Below are 15,589 nucleotides of genomic sequence, written 5' to 3' on the forward strand. Positions count from 1 at the left end.
AGGGAAGGATCCATTCTGGTTTTAGCAAAGTGAAAGTGGAGACACAAAAAATCAATCCAGACTGGCTTGGGTAATTATTGTTCCAATGGATGTCTGTGCTCCCAAAACCACAGTAAGTATATCGATGCATTTACGCATGTTTAAGAGACGTTAATGTGCACTGTAATGGATTTCTGGGAAATAGGGTTTAGCGAGCACAGCAGCATGTTTCCATCCCAGAGTCACCAAGGTGAACTGGATGGAGTGAGAATTGCAAAGCTGTATAAAATATACGGTACACTTCAAACCAATTATGCATTTGTTTTTGTCTGCAATATTTTATATATGCAAGAAGTTGAGTTAGTCACACAAGAAGGGAGGGTTGTGGTGTGGTTTGGGACCTTATCTGCTCCCTGCAGCACTAAGAGGGTGTGTGTGTGTGTGTGTGTGTGTGTGTGTGTGTGTGTGTGTGTGTGTGTGTGTGTGTGTGTGTGTTTGTAAGTAGCTTCCATATGAGGAGGTGTGAACAATTGAGGACATAAATCATGGTCCCAATACGGAAAACCATTGCATCTAATAGAGAATGTCTCATTTGCACCCCTAGTGGTGAAATCTATCCAAATGAGGGTGGTCCCAAAAAGAAGGGATTTTTCAAATTGACTGTGTCGGTTTTAAAAGTGCTCCCCCTCTGGTCAACATATGAAATAACAAGTGTGTGTAAAGATTTGACGTGCTCCCCCTCTGGCCAACATCTGTACTAAAATGAGTGTGTAAGAAATTGAAATGAATAAATAAATAAAAAATTAATATGTTTATAGAGACGTACTGTAATAACTTGAAGCAAATTATGAAGATTAAAATTTAAAAAAAATATTTTTACTAAAAGCAGTCTTTTTCTCAAGCAGTCTTTTTCTCACAATGTGTCGACTTTTTTCTTATAAAATTGGGAACAATTTCTCATATTCTTTTTGTTTCTGTAATATTGCAATATTTTCTCGTAAAATGATGTCTTTTTTAATGTAAAATTAATACTTTTTTAATGCAAAATGGTGACATTTGTCATATAAAATCCTGACTTATCACATTATTGCCAATTTTTGTGTTGTTCTTGTAAAATAGCGACATTTTTTGAGTAAAATTATAAAGTTTAAAGTTATTTTTTAAATAAAATTAGAATAGAATGGAATAGAGTGGACTTTATTGACATTATATTTGCATATAACGGGATTAAGGACTCCAATTTAAGGTGCGGTAGTGGTAACAAATATGGAATAAAAATAAATCACATAAGTAATAAAGATAAAAAATAAGAATTGAAATAAACAGACTACTATCTAATAAAAACAATAAGCAAACAATATACAAAACAATTTACAAAAAACGGTACAATATGCAGCACAAAACAAGAGTACTGGAGTAATAAAGTAATGACAATCAGTGTCGGACGTATTATTGTAAAATTGTGACTTTTGTCGAGTAAAATTACGACTCTTTGCATAAAATTGCCAAAAGTTTAAGCTTTTCTTGTAAAATTGCGACTGTTATTGAGCAAAATTCCTACTTTTATCATAATATTGCACAAATTGACTTGCGTTGAGTAAAATGACGACTTTTATTATAATACCGCCAAAATTCTACGTTTTTCTCGTGAAATTGTGACCTTTTTCTTGTGAAATTCCAACTTATTTTTCTCACAACAAGCGTTTTTATATTTGCATAGTATGTACAAACCCTGTTTCCATATGAGTTCGGAAATTGTGTTAGATGTAAATATAAACGGAATACAATGATTTACAAATCATTTTCAACCCATATTCAGTTGAGTGCACTACAAAGACAACATATTTGATGTTCAAACTCATAAAAATTTTTTTTTTTTTGCAAATAATCATTAACTTTAGAATTTGATGCCAGCAACACGTGACAAAGAAGTTGGGAAAGGCGGCAATAAATACTGATAAAGTTGAGGAATGCTCATCAAACACTTATTTGGAACATCCTGCAGGTGAACAGGCTAATTTGGAACAGGTGTGTGCCATGATTGGGTATAAAAACAGCTTCCCAAAAAATGCTCAGTCTTTCACAAGAAAGGATGGGGCGAGGTACACCCCTTTGTCCACAACTGCGTGAGCAAATAGTCAAACAGTTTAAGAACAACGTTTCTCAAAGTGCAATTGCAAGAAATTTAGGGATTTCACCATCTACGGTCCATAATATCATCAAAAGGTTCAGAGAATCTGGAGAAATCACTCCACGTAAGCGGCATGGCCGGAAACCAACATTGAAAGACTGTGACCTTCGATCCCTCAGACGGCACTGTATCAAAAACCGACATCAATCTCTAAAGGATATCACCACATGGGCTCAGGAGCACTTCAGAAACCACTGTCACTAAATACAGTTGGTCGCTACATCTGTAAGTGCAAGTTAAAGCTCTACTATGCAAAGCGAAAGCCATTTATCAACAACATCCAGAAACGCCGCCGGCTTCTCTGGGCCCGAGATCATCTAAGATGGACTCATGCAAAGTGGAAAAGTGTTCTGTGGTCTGACGAGTCCACATTTCAAATTCTTTTTGGAAATATTCAACATCGTGTCATCCGGACCAAAGGGGAAGCGAACCATCCAGACTGTTATCGACGCAAAGTTCAAAAGCCAGCATGTGTGATGGTATGGGGGTGCATTAGTGCCCAAGGCATGGGTAACTTACACATCTGTGAAGGCACCATTAATGCTGAAAGGTACATACAGGTTTTGGAACAACATATGCTGCCATCTAAGCGCCGTCTTTTTCATGGACGCCCCTGCTTATTTCAGCAAGACAATGCCAAGCCACATTCAGCACGTGTTACAACAGCGTGGCTTTGTAAAAAAAGAGTGTGGGTACTTTCCTGGCCCGTCTGCAGTCCAGACCTGTCTCCCATCGAAAATGTGTGGCGCATTATGAAGCGTAAAATACGACAGCGGAGACACCGGACTGTTGAACGACTGAAGCTCTACATAAAAAAATGGGAAAGAATTCCACTTTCAAAGCTTCAACAATTAGTTTCCTCAGTTCCCAATCGTTTATTGAGTGTTGTTAAAAGAAAAGGTGATGTAACACAGTGGTGAACATGCCCTTTCCCAACTGCTTTGGCACGTGTTGCAGCCATGAAATTCTAAGTTAATTATTATTTGCAAAAAAAAAAATAAAGTTTATGAGTTTGAACATCAAATATGTTGTCTTTGTGGTGCATTCAATTGAATATGGGTTGAAAAGGATTTGCAAATCATTGTATTCCGTTTATATTTACATCTAACACAATTTCCCAACTCATATGGAAACGGGGTTTGTATATATTATTAATGTTGTAAATACAAATCTTTATATACGTAGAAAGGGTGGTCCTAAAGAGGAAGGTATTTTTCGGAGGTCTCTAGAAGGTACAAATACAAGAATGCACTTACAAAACGCACGTGTATGTTGGGTTAGGCCTGCTTCTTTCCAAAGATAGTTAAGGTATCCCCTTCTTTTTCGACTTACCAAGCTGTGTGACTTATCTGCTTCCTGTTAGTGTTTGCATTCATCTGCATGTGAGCCGGTATTATCTACTATGGTGCATGTACTGTATGTACTAGAGATGCGCGGATAGGCAATTATTTCATTCGCAACCGCATCACAAAAGTCGTCAACCATCCGCCATCCACCCGAACTAACATTTAATCAAAACCGCACCCGCCCGCCATCCGCCACCCGCCCGTTGTTATATATCTAATATAGACGATGCAAGGCATTAGTGAGGTTATAAAGCTTTTGCCTGTTAAAGAAAGGAGACTGATCCAATGAGGCAGAGACATTCAATGCGTGCCACGCTGTCACGGCCCAGACGCACACCAGTGCGCAATCATCTGGGAGCCGCGCTGAGCGCACCTCCAAGCGCGCTCGCGCCACTCAAACTGCTGCAGGCAGCTGCGTTCTATCTTGTTTTAACATCCTGTGGCACTCTTCTGGGATCACGGCGGACGAAACTGCTCATGCTCAGGGTGTTTGTGGAGGTTCGGGGTTTTGCACAAATGTGATGCACCATGTTAGATGTCCCGGTTTTGTGACTGTCGTAGACATAAACAGCGTCGCAGCTCTTGCAAATCACGTAGCCAGCATTACTATCCTGATTTACAACCTCATAAAAACGAGTCCACGCTGAACTTTTCTGCCCTTTTTTTTCCCCTAGTCTTTAGTATTCCCTTTTTTAGTTTGTCGCGTACCACGTTTGCTGCCGGCGTTGCCATCTCTTTTTTTTTTTATTCTTCTATTGTGGCGTGCTGCAGGTGCCTGATGATAAATAATTGCCTGTTTCAAAGAGTGCTGCTCGTTTTTCGTATGTGGGTAACAACATTTAACTATGTATATATATTTCCAAATTGGTTTAACTACCACCCGCCTGAATCTATTTAAAATCTAATTTTTTTTTATTTCAACCGCCCGACCCGACCTGCGGATAAAATCAATTTTTTTTTTTTTTCAACCGCCCGACCCGCGGATAATCCGCGGACTCCGCGGTTGTGTCCGCAAACCGCGCATCTCTAGTATGTACTGTACCTGAAAAATGCTCTTTGTTTGGTTAAGTTTTTTTTAACATGTTTTTTTTCCATATAAACTGAAGATTAATAATAAATGTACTGTATGCAAGCATATCTTCTAAACTTTAATATTGTCTGATCCTACAATTATATAATTTCACCTGTCTGCTATAACTGCGATGTGGCCCTCAACGAAAACCAGTTTGACACCTCTCTGTTACAGTATGTTCCCTATTCTAATTTTAGCTGTTATATTCCTTGTATCAATATGTTCTGCAGTGTTCTCCTCGACCCAGACCTGGTTGGAACACATCAACTGTGGAAGATGAGCAAGTCCCCAACCCCCCAGGGCACCCCGGTGCAGCGCAGCCCCAGTGATGGGGTCCCGGAGGGCCTCCAGTCTCCTCAGCAGTCAACACCGAGCTCTGGACCGGCACTTAAGAAACGCATCTCCAGCCTCCTTCAGAGTCCGGTAAGATACGGCGTAATCAACTTTGAACAAATACAGTCTCGTCGTAGCGCTTGTAAGGCTAGCAGAAAATCAATCTGCTCTCAAATGTCAATTTTACGCTGACGCTGCACTAACGCTGCACTCCATCCTGTATATTAAATGACGACGGTGAAACTGTCAAATAATTTGTCAAAATGTAAAAGTGCAGCTCAAACTGGTATGAATAATATATCATGTTTTTTATTTGTTGTAATGCAATCAATCCGTCCTTTCTCTACCAACTGGTTGTTAGTCAATCATAGGGCACATGTAGGCAACTACACTGTCAGTAGGGCTGGGCAATATATCGAATATACTCGATTTTTGTCATGATCTGTGGTCTGGATCATGGGTATTGTTAGTTTTTGGACTCTTTTAGTTCCTGTTTGCGCTTCCTTGTTTGTTTTGTCACCATGGCAACTCATTAGTTCCCCCTGCCTCATTTGTTCGGGACACGCACTTGCTTTAATCAGGAGATTATTTAAGCCTGTGGTTGCCAGTTAGTCGGTCTGGCGACGTTGCTCTGTACATTGATTGTTTCATGCTCTTTCCTTGACATAGTTTGATGCTTGTTCCTTGCCTTGTCAAAGTAAGTTTTGTTTATTCATGCCACGGTTAGCGAGTTTTTTTTTGTTTCATGTCCATAGTTTATGCTAAGTCTTAGCTTTTGTTTCCTGCGTTAAGTTGTGCCTTCGCCTTGTGCACCTTTTTGTTTTCACCTTTTTGAGAGGAGAATAAATATGTTCCTACCTTCTAACGTTGCCCGGAAAAATCAGTTTGCGTCCTGGGAGAACAATCCTCGCATTAAGTTGCGAAAACCTCCACTTCATGACACTATGTTGCGGGTTTGTCTCTGTGCGATGTAGAAAATATCGTGAGTATTTGAGTATACGTTCTCACACAGTTGCTTTTAAAGGCCTACTGAAATGCGATTTTCTTATTTAAACGGGGATAGCAGGTCCATTCTATGTGTCATACTTGATCATTTCGCGATATTGCCATATTTCTGCTGAAAGGATTTAGTAGAGAACATTGACGATAAAGTTCGCAACTTTTGGTCGCTGATAAAAAAGCCTTGCCTGTACCGGAAGTAGCAGACGAGTAGCGTGACGTCACAGGTTGTGGAGCTCCTCACATCTGCACATTGTTTACAATCATGGCCACCAGCAACGAGAGCGATTCGGACCAAGAAAGCGACGATTTCCCCATTAATTTGAGCGAGGATGAAAGATTCGTGGATGAGGAAAGTGAGAGTGAAGGACTAGAGGGCAGTGGGAGCGATTCAGATAGGGAAGATGCTGTGAGAGGCGGGTGGGACCTGATATTCAGCTGGGAATGACTAAAACAGTAGATAAACACAAGACATATATATACTCTATTAGCCACAACACAACCAGGCTTATATTTAATATGCCACAAATTAATCCCGCATAACAAACACCTCCCCCCTCCCGTCCATATAACCCGCCAATACAACTCAAACACCTGCACAACACACTCAATCCCACAGCCCAATGTACCGTTCACCTCCCCAAAGTTCATACAGCACATATATTTCCCCAATGTCCCCAAAGTTACGTACGTGACATGCACATAGCGGGCACGCACGTACGGGCAAGCGATCAAATGTTTGGAAGCCGCAGCTGCATGCGTACTCACGGTACCGTGTCTGCGTATCCAACTCAAAGTCCTCCTGGTAAGAGTCTCTGTTGTCCCAGTTCTCCACAGGCCAATGTTAAAGCTTGACTGTCATCTTCCGGGAATGTAAACAATGAAACACCGGCTGTGTTTGTGTTGTCGCCGCAGCCGGCCGCAATACACCGCTTCCCACCTACAGCTTTTATCTTTGCTGTCTCCATTGTTCATTGAACAAATTGCAAAAGATTCACCAACACAGATGTCCAGAATACTGTGGAATTTTGCGATGAAAACAGACGACTTAATAGCTGGCCACCATGCTGTCCCAAAATGTCCTCCACAATCCGTGACGTCACGCGCTGACGTCATCATACCGAGACATTTTCAGCAGGATATTTCGCGCAAAATTTAAAATTGCACTTTAGTAAGCTAACCCGGCCGTATTGGCATGTGTTGCAATGTTAAGATTTCATCATTGATGTATAAACTATCAGACTGCGTGGTCGGTAGTAGTGGGTTTCAGTAGGCCTTTAAGCCTGTGGTTGCCAGTTAGTCGGTCTGGCGACATTGCTCTGTACATTGATTGTTTCATGCTCTTTCCTTGACATAGTTTGATGCTTGTTCCTTGCCTTGTCAAAGTAAGTTTTGTTTATTCATGCCACGGTTAGCGAGTTTTTTTTGTTTCATGTCCATAGTTTATGCTAAGTCTTAGCTTTTGTTTCCTGCGTAAGTTGTGCCTTCGCCTTGTGCACCTTTTTTGTTTTCACCTTTTTGAGAGGAGAATAAATATGTTCCTACCTTCTAACGTTGCCCGGAAAAGTCAGTTTGCGTCCTGGGAGAACAATCCTTGCAATAAGTTGCGAAAACCTCCACTTCATGACAATATATTGCGGGTTTGTCTCTGTGCGATGTAGAAAATATCGTGAGTATTCGAGTATACGTTCTCACGCAGTTGCTTTTAACTGCGGGCATTACACTACAGGCTCTTCCCACTCTTTCTTGTCTCTCCTTCTCACAGAGACTTAAACAAGCGCACCTTCTTACATACGTCACATACGTATACACCCTCGCGTCGCAGAGAGGAATGTACCATCGGTAAAGTTAGCTGTGATGCGAGTGGTAATACGAGAGAAAGAAGGTGTGAATCTGGTAACAAATGAAGGAATAATTAATTCCCAAGAAAAACAGCAGGGGGTCCATCGTCTGGCGGTGGTTTGGCTTCAAGCGGGAAGATGTTGAACAGAGAACCGTAATATGTCAAGTGTGGGGCAAAAGCCTCGCTACAAAAAGTAGCATTACTGTTAATTTGTAGCATCATTTAAAAAGTCACCCGCTGACTCAATATATTGAGGCGAGTCGCCTTTACACTGTACCCTTGTACAGTATCTTAGCACGCTCTGCCAAAAGATGGCATGGCTCCTTCTTTTATTTTAGACCCTCCCCGACCACATGGCCACCACTGCTTCCAAAGGACAAAGGTTCGTAAAATAGTTCAAAAAGAGTTCCATAAAATAGTTCAAAAAGAGGTCCATAAAATAGTTCAAAGAGAGTTCGTAAAATACTTAAAAAAGAGTTCGTCTGGAAATTGGGCAGATCCTGTCATCTCTCTGCTTTGAAGTCCTTGGGCCAGAACAACATTCTTCTGTTGATTACCATACATGAGAGAAAACAGAAACCCCTTCATGTGGCTCTCCCCCTTACACAGTGGAGTTTTACAAGCCTTCTTCTTGGTAGGTTTCAAAGACAGCTCCCGTCCCCCTGCTAGGAACTCAATGTAATACAAAGTTTTTGTGATAATTTATAAACAATTATTCTAACATTTGCAGTCATTCAAGGAAGAGCTGGATGTGCTGATTCAGGAGCAGATGAAAAAAGGCGGCAACTCCTCCAACCTATGGGCCCTCAGACAGTTGGCGGACTACATGGCCCTGCATGGCTCCCCGGCCTCCCTACCAGTCTCCCCATCCAGTATGTACCTTTAGACACACAGTAGTACATATACTGCAAACTCTACACCTGTTTGTCCTGGATCATGTGATTTGTGTGGGCAATACTGCAAAATTTGATACAAGGCCAGTTTGCCTATACTTGAATATAATTTGACATTTTGCTATTTAATTCATAGAAAAAAAAATAATACAACCTAACGCAGGGGTGTCAAACGTACGGCCCGAGGGCCGGATCAAGCCCGCGACCAGGTTTTATCCGGCCCGCGGGATGAGTTTGCTAAGTATAAAAATTAACCTGAGATTTTTCAATGAAAGAAACAGCAGTTCTAAATGTGTCCACTGGATGTCGCAATAGAAATTCTTTGTATCTTTGTAGATGATGCTACATATGTACAAAATAAACCACATGATGTTAGTGCACCAGTCGAGGAAAATGATCAAACTACATAAATAACATACTGTAATTTGATTTTGATTAAAAATTGTTATCTTGATAGATTGATAATAAACACTAAATGGGAGACCAGCTCCCAGTCTGTGGAACGCTCTCCCTGACCACCTGAGGGCACCACAGACTGTGGATGCTTTTAAAAAAGGCTTAAAACCCCTTCTTTTTTTTTAAAAAAGAAGCCTTTTTTTTTTAGATGTATACATACTAGTTCTAGCTATTAGGCTGTTCTAGTTTTTATTTTTTTATTTTTTTATTATCTTTTTATTAAAAAAATTTTTAATACACTGTAGCACTTTGAGGTTGTTTACTCAATGGAAAGTGCTTTTTACAAATAAAATATATTGTTATTATTATTATTATTATTATTATTATTATTATTATTATTATTATTATTACCAATGAGTTGACTGATGAACATTATCACATAACTAGGTGAGGCAATTCCTGAAGGAATTGCGTGTGAATGCTCCAATGTTGAAGTTGAACTGAAATCCTGGATTATTTTTTTTAGAATTGTTGAAATAGAGCACGCAATTCCAAAACAGGCTGAATATTTTGAAGTTGGAACAGTTTAAATCAGATGAAAAATGTGGGAATTGTAGAACTTTGAAGGATGTCCCATTGATGTCAATGGGAATTTCCAAAAAATGTTGGAATTTCGGGAAAAGCGGGAATTTTTTTGAAAATGGTAAAAACCTTGAATGAGTATTGGAATTTTTCAAATCGGTCGAGAAATGTTGAAGTAGTAACATGTTGAATTGAGAAATGATATTACGGAATTCCTGGAATTTCGGGAAAATCGAAAATGTTTCCAGTTTTTTGTCCTAATTAAGAGGAATGTTTTGACGGTGGAACGGTTGAAATGCGTGGAAAAATGTAGAAGGAGTAGTCGCCAGAAAAAAGGGTGGAAATAGGGCTTTGGAAAACGAGGAATTCTGGAAAATCCTGAAATTTTTTGGAGCTTGGAAAAGGGGAAGTTTAAATTTCCAGAATGGTGGAGTGTGTAGAAGGTGTAATGGTTTCAATAGGTTGAAAAATGTGGAAATGGTGGAAGTTTGAAAAATAGCCTATTCATTTTGAATGGGAAAAATGTCCCGGGAAACCTGGAATTCTGGGAAATCTGGGAATTTTTGGAATTTGTCAAGGGAAAGCCAGCGATTCCTGAATAGGCTGAACAGTTTGAAGTTGGAACGGTTTGAATCAGATGAAAAATGTGAAACTTTGAAGAATGTCCCATTTCCAAAAAATGTTGGAATTTCGGGAAAAGCGGATTTTTTTTTGAAAATGGTAAAAAAAAACTTGAATGGTCTGAATGAGTTGAAATGGATGGTGTTAGAATTTTTCAAATCGGTCAAGAAATGTTGAAGTAGTAACATGTTGAATTGAGAAATGGTATTACGGAATTCCTGGAATTTTGGTAAAACCGGGAATTTTTCCAGGTCAAAAAACAACTTTGTTTTTTTGTCCTGATTAAGAGGAATTTTGACCGTGGAACGGTTGAAATGTGTTGAAAAATGTGGAAGGAGTGGTCGCCAGAAAAAAGGGTGGAAATAGGGCTTTGGAAAACGAGGAATTCTGGAAAATCCTGGAATTTTTTGGAACTTTGAAAAGGGGAAGTTTAAATATGCAGAATGGTGGAATGTGTTGAAGGTGTAATGGTTTGAATAGGTTGAAAAATGTGGAAATGGTGGAAGTTTGAAAAATGGCCAATTCATTTTTGAATGGGAAAAATGTCCCGGAAAACCTGGAAATCTGGGAATTTTTGGAATTTGTCAAGGGAAAGCCTGCGGTTCCTGAATAGGCTGAACAGCTTGAAGTTGGAACGGTTTGAATCGGATGAAAATGTTGAAGGTTCACTGCAAAAAGTCAGTGTTCAAAAACAAGAAAAAATAATACAAAAATTAGGGGTATTTTATTTGAATTAAGCAAAATTATCTGCCAATAGAACAAGAACATTTGGCTTGCCAAGACTTTCCAAAACAAGTAAAATTAGCTGACCTCAATTAACCCAAAAATACCTTAAAATAAGTATATTCTCACTAATAACAAGTGCACTACTATATGTATTTTCTATTGTTTCATTGAAAATAAAACAGCAAAGTCCATTTGGCTGTCATCTGTTTTAATTATGAGACACAATTGTGTTGATCTTTTATTTCATGCTTGAAATAAGAAATGATTACTTTAAAAAAGTAGTTTTATACTTGTGAGTGTTGATGACACAGCTTTGCAACAGTTGATATTCTAGTTTCAAGCATGTTTTACTCAATATAGGTCATCAAATTTCAGTATTTGCAGTGTAAGTCTAAGTCTAAGTTATCATGCCATGATTTTACCAGTCCGGCCCACTTGGGAGTAGATTTTCCTCCATGTGGCCCCCCATCTAAAATGAGTTTGACACCCCTGACCTAAAGTCACGATACTTTCTTGTAAATCTTGTATTGTGCACCCGACAGACATGATGATGGTGACGCCCATTAACGACCTGCAGGCCTGTGATCCTGGCACCATGGTGAAAGGGGAACGACTGATGCGCTGCAAACTCGCCAGCATCCATCGTCTGTTCGATCTTTACGGCTGGGCCCAGATCGGTCACACTTCTCTCACTGTCGGTTTCTGCCATTAAGTTGAAATTCACTTATTGGCGATGGTTATTTAATTATTTTTGTGTCTGTTTTTTTCCAAACAGCTGCGAGTAAGCAAAGAACTGGAACATTTCTTGGTGCTACCAGATGGCCTGGCCTACAGCGAGGTATCGGGATCAAGCCTGGTTAGTATATAAAGACTTTTTACATTGTTTACACTGATACTAAAAACCAATTCGCTTTTTAAAATAATGGCGCCAATGCTTAATTGAACTGTGCTTGAACATGTTTGTTTTTTTTAAATGGAAAACATGCACATTTTTACTTCAATTATATAAAGGAAATTATAACGACCGTATTTTTCGGACTATAAGTTGCTCCGGAGTATAAGTCGCACCGGCCGAAAATGCATAATAAAGAAGGAAAAAACATATATAAGTCGCACTGGAGTATAAGTCGCATTTTTTGGGGAAATGTATTTGATAAAAGCCAACACCAAGAATAGATATTTGAAAGGCAATTTAAAATTAAAGCTGCAAGCAGCATTGGTCGGGCCCGCGTATTTGGCAGGTGCTAGTCCTAAGTGTCCCAATACTTTTGTCTACTTTTAGTCCGAATTGTCCCAAAACTTTTGTTTAGTGTACCTACCTTGTCTGCATAGTGTGGGCACGCTAGTGCTCCCTGCTTTTAAGCAACCATCTTAAAAAAACAGCAGCATCAGCGCAGAGGTTCTTTGAAGGGTCATAAAATCAAAACCGGAGCAGGTATCAAAACTCTTTCGTCAGCTTTTAATCAGAAGGGTTCAATCTCTCTCCTGTGTGAGTTTGAAGCCGAAACAACAAACGCGCTCAGAGGAGATAATGTTTGAAGAAAAGTGCCTGGTTTTTACAAAAATGTTGTGTTGAAGGGGGAATAGCAAACTTCCTGTAGATTTTTGCTGGGGGTTGTCAATTTATGAAATGTAGGTCTAAGTGAGACCTACATAGAGGTTTTTGTTTCATGTCTCTCCGACCTTCCCAGTGGGAGTTACAGGCAGTTTTGTCATTTTTTTCTTCCGAGGAGCAGTTTTTTTGGCAATTTTATTAAAAAATTGCAGTAGAGCGCAATTTTGAGATTTGGGGTTAGGTTTTTTTTTAGATCGCAATGTTTGCCAGTCCTGATGTGTGCGTTCAGTTTGGTGAGTTTTGAAGCATGTTAAGGGGGTCAAAATGCAGCTCAAAGAGGCAAAGTGACTGTTTTTAGTACTTTTTTGTCTTGAAGGGGGAATTGCCAACTTCCTGTTGATTTTTGCCCGAGAATATACTATTATGAAATCTAGGTCTAAGTCAGACCTACATAAAGGTTTTTGTTTCATGTCTCTCCGACCTTCCTAGTGGGAGTTACAGGCAGTCTAGGTTTTTTTTTCGTAGGGGGCGCTAGAGCGCAATTTTCAATTTTGAGGTTTGGTTTTTTGATAAAAAGTTTTGCCGTATATTACTGATGTGTGCGTAAAATTTGGTGAGTTTTGAAGTATGTTAAGGGGGTCAAATTACAGCGCAAAGTTGCGGAATAATAATAATAATAATAATAAAACCTTACAAATTCAATAGGTCCTTATGTCCCATTGCATAAGGACTCCCTTCGGGAGTCTCCCGGAAAATCCGGGAGGGTTGGCAAGTATGCTCTCCAAACTTCCTCCCTCCCCTTGCACCCGGCCGCTCACTGTTAAAGACAACAGATGATTAGATCAACACGTACCACCTGTGAAATCAACTCACCTGCCAGCTGTGTCTCGCCGTCAGCACATGCCGATGGTGCTCGTCCTCAGCACCATGGACAGCGGCGGTGATCTTTTCTCCTGCAAGCGTGCCGACCACACCTCCCCCCAACAATATTGAAACAACAAATTCATTTTTTTCTTCATCTTTTTCCATTTTCACACACCTCTGAGAGAGGTCCAGGGAGTGTGTTTAATTGTACTAGTACTCATTGGCACCCTAAGCAGAGTTTCATTTTAAGGTCCTCTCCCCCATCATGTTTTTTCACACTTTTTTTATTCAAGACAAGCCATTTTTAATGCTTTTTTAATTTAGAATTGAATTTAGACCAAACTGAGTTAATACTTAGCTCAACACAAAGTATTTGCATGCTGTGTCTTTTAGGTCAAGGTGAATATCTTGGGTGAAATAGTGGAGAAGGGCAGCACCAACCTCGGTGTGGACACGGAGAAGTTCAGTCTGCACTCGGCCATCTACTCCGCCCGCCCTAACGTTCGCTGTCTGCTCCACCTTCACACACCGGCCACAGCTGCAGTAAGTCCTTTTGGGAGATAAGGAGGTTGTTGTCTTGTCAATGGTGCTCACATTTACTCCAACATCACGCTTGATGGGGCTGGCAATAACAATACTCAACACATGTGGCTATAGCATGTCACTGTCCAGCATTAAAATACACTGCTACCTCGTTAGGGCACACAATGACCAAATTGTACGGAAACTGAACACATTTTCCCATAAGAAATCCAATTAATCATTTTCACACCCTAAAATATTAACACAAAATACATTTTATAGAGAATAATTACTCATCTTATAGACGATGATATAGATACTATAGTCATCTTAGTACTTTGCTATAATTGTATTTCTTTAAGTCAATCAATCAATGTTTACTTATATAGCCCTAAATCACAAGTGTCTCAAAGGGCTGCACAAGCCACAATGACATCCTCGGTTCAGAGCCCACATCAGGGCAAGGAAAAACTCACAACCCAGTGGGACAACAATATGAATGACTATGAGAAACCTTGGAGAGGACCGCATATGTGGGTGACTCCCCCAACCCCCTCTAGGGGAGACCGGATGCAATGGACGTCGAGTGGGTCTAGCATAATATTGTGAAAGTCCAGTCCGTAGTGGATCTAACATAATAGTGAGAGTCCAGTCCATAGTGGATCTAATATAGTAGTGTGAGAGTCCAGTCCATAGTGGATCTAACATAATAGTGAGAGTCCAGTCCATAGTGGATCCAACATAATAGTGAGAGTCCAGTCCATAGTGGATCTGACATAATAGTGAGAGTCCAGTCCATAGTGGATCTAACATAATAGTGAGAGTCCAGTCCATAGTGGATCTAACATAATAGTGAGAGTCCAGTCCATAGTTGATATAGCATAATATTGTAAGAGTCCAGTCCATAGTGGATTTAACATAGTAGTGAAAGTCCAGTCCATAGTGGATCTAACATAATAGTGAAAGTCCAGTCCATAGTGGATCTAACATAATAGTGAAAGTCCAGTCCATAGTGGATCTAACATAATAGTGAGAGAGTCCAGTCCATAGTGGATCTAACATAATAGTGAGAGAGTCCAGTCCATAGTGGATCTAACATAATAGTGAGAGTCCAGTCCATAGTGGATCTAACATAATAGTGAAAGTCCAGTCCATAGTGGATCTAACATAATAGTGTGAGAGTCCAGTCCTTAGTGGATCTAACATAATAGTGAGAGTCCAGTCCATAGTGGATCTAACATAATAGTGTGAGAGTCCAGTCCATAGTGGATCTAACATAATAGTGAGAGTCCAGTCCATAGTGGATCTAACATAATAGTGAGAGAGTCCAGTCCATAGTGGATCTAACATAATAGTGAGAGAGTCCAGTCCATAGTGGATCTAACATAATAGTGAGAGTCCAGTCCATAGTGGATCTAACATAATAGTGAAAGTCCAGTCCATAGTGGATCTAACATAATAGTGTGAGAGTCCTGTCCTTAGTGGATCTAACATAATAGTGAGAGTCCAGTCCATAGTGGATCTAACATAATAGTGTGAGAGTCCAGTCCATAGTGGATCTAACATAATAGTGAGAGTCCAGTCCATAGTGGATCTAACATCATAGTGGATCTAACATAATAGTGTGAGAGTCCAGTCCATAGTGGATCTAACATAATATTGTGAGA

At 39.9% G+C, this 15,589-nt stretch overlaps 1 protein-coding gene across 2 annotated transcripts in view; it reads left to right on the top strand.

Moving 5' to 3' along the window:
• The window catches only part of LOC133623033 (beta-adducin-like), a 55,927-nt gene that overhangs the window by 9,579 nt on the left and 30,759 nt on the right, over positions 1-15,589 (top strand). For both annotated transcript variants that reach the window (XM_061985946.2, XM_061985947.2), the window contains exons 2-6: positions 4,819-5,011; positions 8,494-8,635; positions 11,524-11,675; positions 11,757-11,837; positions 13,794-13,943. In XM_061985946.2, coding sequence (XP_061841930.1) covers positions 4,865-5,011; positions 8,494-8,635; positions 11,524-11,675; positions 11,757-11,837; positions 13,794-13,943 — 672 coding nt within the window. In that variant the 5' untranslated portion in view covers positions 4,819-4,864. The remainder of the gene's footprint in view (positions 1-4,818; positions 5,012-8,493; positions 8,636-11,523; positions 11,676-11,756; positions 11,838-13,793; positions 13,944-15,589) is intronic.

This window comes from Nerophis lumbriciformis, linkage group LG12, assembly GCF_033978685.3.
Source record: "Nerophis lumbriciformis linkage group LG12, RoL_Nlum_v2.1, whole genome shotgun sequence".
NCBI lineage: Eukaryota > Metazoa > Chordata > Actinopteri > Syngnathiformes > Syngnathidae > Nerophis > Nerophis lumbriciformis.